The 5,866-nt window shown below is 43.2% G+C and overlaps 1 protein-coding gene across 1 annotated transcript; it reads right to left on the bottom strand.

Annotated features, from left to right (window-relative positions):
- Positions 1-2,999: 2,999 nt before the first annotated feature.
- Positions 3,000-3,113, bottom strand: LOC110594604 (dolichyl-diphosphooligosaccharide--protein glycosyltransferase subunit 4-like). The gene has a single exon (XM_021707227.1). It carries the CDS (start codon positions 3,111-3,113, stop codon positions 3,000-3,002), a length of 114 nt encoding a protein of 37 aa, XP_021562902.1.
- Positions 3,114-5,866: the final 2,753 nt, after the last annotated feature.

Raw genomic sequence — 5,866 nt, 5'->3', positions numbered from 1 at the left:
CGCCCCCCTGTCCCCTGGAAGTGTCCCCCTACTGCCAATCCCTTTCTTATAGTGTTATGATAAATGTTCAGGATCCACTTATGAGTGAGTACATGTAGTACTCAGATTTTGTTTCTGTGATAAACCACTGAGTATTATAGACTCTAACTCCATCCAAATTGTTGCAAAGTCCATAATTTGGTCCTTCTTTATGACTGTATAATATTCCATCATGTATATGTACCACAGTTTTTTATCCAGTACATATTCTTTTTTTTTTTTTTTTTAAGAAAGCAGGATTTATTGAGAGGACAGAAAATCTCCCACAGTGGGAGGGGACCCAAAGGGGCTGCCCTATCCAGTACACTTTCAATGGGCAGAACAGTTGGCTCCATGTTTTTGCTATTGTGAATAGTGCTGCAATAAACATGCATGTGCAGGTATTTTTCAGAGTGATTTGAGTTCCTCCAGATATATCTTCCACCAACAACCACTGGGGAGAGGAGGACCTATTCAGTAAATGGTGCTGGGAAAACTGACTGACCACATGCAGAAGATTGAAGCAGGATCCCTACCTATCACTATACACAAAAATCAACTCTAAATTGATCAAAGACCTAAATGTAAAACCTCAAACTATAAGAATATTACAAAACACAGGAGACACCCTTATGGAAATTGGAATTGGCAACCAATTCCTGGTCAAAACCCCAGATGGCCATGCCATAAGAAATAAGATAGACAAGCAGGACCTCATCAAACTGAAAAACTTCTGCAAAGAAAGAAACCATCAAGAGAGCATGGAGAAGCCCACAGATTAGGAAAAATATTTGCCAACTATATATCTGACAAAGGCCTAACATCTAGGATCTACAAGAAACTCAAATGTGCAAACATGCTGAAAGGAAAAAACAAACAACCCTATTAAAAAGTGGGCAAAATACATGAATAGACACTTCTCAGAAGAAGACAGCCAAGTAGCCAACAGAAACATGAAAAAATGCTCAGCCTCACTCATCATCAGAGAAATGCAAATGAAAACCGCACTGAGATACCACCTAACTCCAGTCAGAATGACCACCATCAATAACTCAAAAAGCAACCAATGCTGGAGAGGATAGGGATGGAGGTAGATAACTACGTTTCAAAGTGATGTTCCCAGGTCTTCTAGAAAGACATTCCTGGATTGTAAAACTGGCAAGAGGCTGGGAAAAGATTTATATCTCAAAGGGACAGAGAAAGAATTTACAATTGCAAGCTTTCTAAACTAAATGCTCTTCCATCTAACCACAGCTCTATGATAAAAAAGAAAGAAAAAAGAAAGAAAGTAAATGATCTAAGAAAGGGGAGGTCAGGGGCCTACAGCTGGAAAGAAGCCTGTCCAAGTTTAGTTAAGCTGAGGGGAGCTTTAAGACCATCTTGATCAAATAGCCAGCTTGTTGAGGTTCATCTTAATGCATCAGTGAAGGAGATTTCTATCTAAGGCATAATTTTCCTGTTTCTACCAGACAACAGCTGCCGAAAACTAGCTGCCCATCCTCACTGGCATAACTTGACTCTTTCTTATCTGTCTGGACATTCCCACCATCTGAGGCATTCCCCTGTGTTAGACAACAAAGATGGCTGCATGGTTTGTAGAAGGCCAGTTAACAATGTTAATGTGACTTGGCAGCAGCAATGAAGTACCTACCTACATCTCCATTAGCCCTTCTGTTAGGGAAAGACCTCAGCAAAAAGTTGAGCTGGACAAAGGCTCTCCAATTTTTTCTTCCTTTTCAGACCTTCTCCTTGTTTCAAACACCCTATACCCCAAGTCTCCCCCTCTCCTTTTCTTTCCTCCCAGACAACTTGCTTCTGAATCTTATAAATGTAAAAAACTGACTAACAGCCTCAAGAAAGGCATAATGCCTATTAATGAAGTATGAAACTTAGTGACATTTTTGGTTCCAGCCCAGCAGTAGGTTGAAATTTTGAAGGACTTTTTCCTTAATGCTAAATCAGCCCCCTTCTAGCAAATAGCTGCCATGTTTAAAGGCAGGGCAGGAAAGTTTCAACGAGGACCCAATCTACCAGGGACAAACCTAGATAGCTGGAGAATGGCCCATGCCACACCGAGGAAAGCGGGCACTAAAGTAGAATGCCTGGAGAAGGAGGAGGGTGGGGATTCTGGAGGTTCTAGAAGAAAGAGATCAAAAGAATGCATCTAACCAAAGCAGAGCAATGAAGACCAATGTTTTTTCACTCTAACATTTGTCTCAGATGAGTTCTAGAGCTGAAAAAATTTGTGGGGCCCTAAAAGGGCCCTGCTGTTCAACTTAATCCCACAAGTATTATCTCAAGGTTTTCCTTCTTGATCTCAAAGCTCTTTTACAAGAGGACATTTCTCATACACCCAAATAGCATCTCAATTCCTTCTACACCACCACTCACTCCAACAGTGCATTTTAATGTATTCACTTAAAGCTCAGTTAGGTGAGATAATATATGTAAGGCAGGAAAAGACTGGCAGGTATATAGTAAGTGCTATATGTATATTAGCTATGATTGTTGTCATTATTATCATGATGATTATGCCACAACCCTGACTATAAGGGATCTCTGTCAGGCTGGAGTAGAAAAGTACTCCAGTTATAGTTGCTAGGTTGGCATCATAAAGCAAAGGAACCCAGTAAATGTTCACAATGGAAGATATAATCATCCTGTCCCCTATAGAGACTTAAGACAGCAGAATGAATGATATCTTTCTTTTTCTTTTTTCTTTTTTGAAGATTATATCTATATTTTTATATGGGGAGGGAGGGAATAAAAAGCAAGCAGCCCTCTACTGGGTTCTGCTCAGTGGCAGTTTCTTGTTCCATGGGGTCAGGGAAGACTTTGAGGAAATAAAAGTTGTTTGGAAAATCCAGCTGTGGTTGCTTTGTGTGTGGTGATGGGCAGGAGGAGGAGGCGAAGTGTGAGGGTCCCTCATGCCCTCCATCTTGCCTCAGACTATGTCCTGGAACCCTGCGGGGCGCACCCCTTCACTCCTGCTTCTTGGGGTTGTTGACAGCCACGTAATGGTAGAGGACGACCAGCAGGAAAAGCAACATGCCCAGCATGTTGGCAAAGATGGCGAGCTGCATGTCGGTGATCATCCTGCCCAGCCCAGCACCGTGGTCCACGCATTCACTGGAGGAAGACCTGAACCAGAAGTGGAGTGATGTCTTCCTAGAGGTAGACTTCCCCAAGGATGCTGGTGTCAGTCAACTGAACCTATTTTTATTTGAAATTACCCCTACCCAGCACCATAGATACATGTCGGACCTCAAAGCGGAGGATCTCAGCTCTGGTAATACTCTCTTATGATATTTCTTATAAAAAATGCATTAGTAAAGAGGCTAGGTATGGTGTTTCATGCCCTGTAATCCTAGTGCTTTGGAAGGTCAATGTAGAAAGCTTACTTGAAGATTTCAAGACCAGCTTGGGCAACATAGCAAGACCCCCTCCTCTACAAAATAAAATTAAAAGGAAATTCATTAGTAAGGAAAAGTCCTGTGATACTTGCAGAATGGTCTCTCTTGACGCCTGTCAGCATCCTTTAAAGTGCCCACTAGGTTGATTTCATAACACCCAGACCCAGCAGTTCTGCTTCCTGGGAAAAGCCAACTTCCAAAAATCACAATAGAATTGTTGATATAGACTAATTCAGGGCTAAACTGACCCCACAGGGTGGGTTTTTTTGTTGTTTTTTTTTTTTTTTAAGAAGGAACAGTTCAGTAAAGATAGCTTTTTTTAATGCCTGCCCTAAATCTTTCACTTCCTCTCACAGGAGAGAAGCAGATGTTCGGTGCCGGGTTGGGGAGGGATGGAGGGAGACGAATGAAACAAACAAAGGAAAACTGTGGTTCAAGTCATTCTCAAAACATCAGCCAGAAGCTGATTCTCTCATCGAGGTGTTTAGAACTTCAACACAGAAGGGCAGCTGTATCTTCCCTCATAAATTCATTCTTTCTACTACTGAATTAATTCTACCTACTTCTCCTTTTCTGTAGAGTCACAAATAAAACAAAATAAAAGCAGCGTCAGCAAAAGGCAAGCCATCTTTTCAACAAATGGTGCTATAATAATTAAAGAGCTACAAGAAAACAGATGGATTCAAACCCTCACCTCACAGAATTTACAAAACTTAACTCAGAATGAATCACAGACCTAACAGCTCTTACCCAAGCATAAGAGCTAAAACCACACAATCAGTAGGGAAAAAAAAAAATAGAAGAAACTCTTTGTAACTTTGCATTAGGCTGATTTCTTTGCTAAAGCATGATCGACACGATAAAAAAAAATGTTTTTGACAAATTGGACTTCATCAAAATAAAAAAGTTTTACACTTCAAAAGATATCACTAGGGAAATAGGAAGACAAGTCACATACTGGGAGAAAATATTTGCAAATCATATATCTGATAAGGGACTTGTATCCAGAATCTATAAAGAACTCTTACAATTCAATGGTAAGAAGAAACCTCAGTTTTTAAAAATAGGCAAAAGATTTGAATAAACATTTCACTGAAGAACACGTATGAATGGCCAATAAATTCATGAAGACAACTTAACATCATTTGTTACTAGGGAAAGGTAAACTAAAGCTAAAATGAGATACTGCACACCCATTAAAATGACTACACGTAATTGTAAAGGCAGACAATGACAAGTGTTGGTGCAGACGTGGAGACACTGGAGCCCTCCTACATTGTTGGGGGAAATGTAAAATGGTGCAATTACTTTGGAAAACAGTTTCTTTAAAAGTTAAACATAGACTAAGCATAAGATCCAGCAATTCTAATTCTAGGTATTTACTCAAGAAAATATAAAAACACACATTCACACAGAGACTTGTACATGATTGTTCACAAGAAAATTATTTATAATAGCCAAAATCTGGAAACAATCCAAATGTCCATCAACTAGCGAATGGATAAACAAAATGTGGTATATCCATACAATGGAATATTATTCAGCAATGAAAAGGAACGAGGTCCAAGCCCCAGTGCTTCCTCCCTCAGATCCAGGAGTCCAGCTCCCTCATCTCCCTCAGACCCAGGACTTCTTTCCCCTTCCTTCCTCAGGCCCCAGAGTCCAGCTCCCCCTCCTCCCTCAGACCCAAGAGTCGTGACACCACCTCCCTCAGACCCAGGGGTCCAGCCTGAGCTCTGTCTCCCACTGCCTCCAGGTGTTTGCTGCCCGGTCCTGGTCATGCTGAACCTGTAGCCAGATAGACCTGTTGCTCCTGGGCCCCCTCTCCAGCGTCCCCAGACTTTGGAGCCGAGTTGGACAGCACCATCCTCCTGACCCTCTCCCTGCTGGTGGACATTCGGCAGCTGGCGACCCAGTTGAGACCAATTCCCAACCGAAGGGGACCACAACCTGGACTCCCTCCCCACCTTGGCCATGAGCGCGGGGGGCACGGGGGCATGGGGGCGCTGGGAGCTGACCTGCTCTCCTACCGACAGCATATACAATGGCTGCCCCGGGCTGGTGGCTGGTTCCAGAAGACCCTGGAACCTGAGCTGGGTGCCCTGCAGTCCAGGCTGGACCCGCTGCTGTGCTGACTGCAGCTCCTGAAGTCCCACCTGGCCCTGTCCCCAGACGCCCCCAGCCCCGCTGGCGCCCCTACACCCCTCCATAGTCCCCCACCCCCGACCTGGCCTGGGGCGGTGTCCAGGCAGTCCACTCCATCTTCAGGGGCCTGCACTTGACGCTCAGCTGGGCGGGGCAGACCTTGTTGCTGCTGATGAAGAGTCGGTTGTGAAGCCAAAGCCACCACTGTCCTTCAAAACCAAAGCCAGATTTTTTTTTTTTGTATGTATGTATTGGTTTGTTTATTCATTTTGGTACTGGGGCTGTAGAAG

Source organism: Carlito syrichta, unplaced genomic scaffold, assembly GCF_000164805.1.
Source record: "Carlito syrichta isolate Samal-C Ts95f unplaced genomic scaffold, Tarsius_syrichta-2.0.1 Scaffold316463, whole genome shotgun sequence".
NCBI classification, from domain to species: Eukaryota; Metazoa; Chordata; class Mammalia; order Primates; family Tarsiidae; genus Carlito; species Carlito syrichta.
Note: the sequence above shows the minus strand (reverse complement) of the source record. Positions and strands in the feature narration are given on the sequence as shown.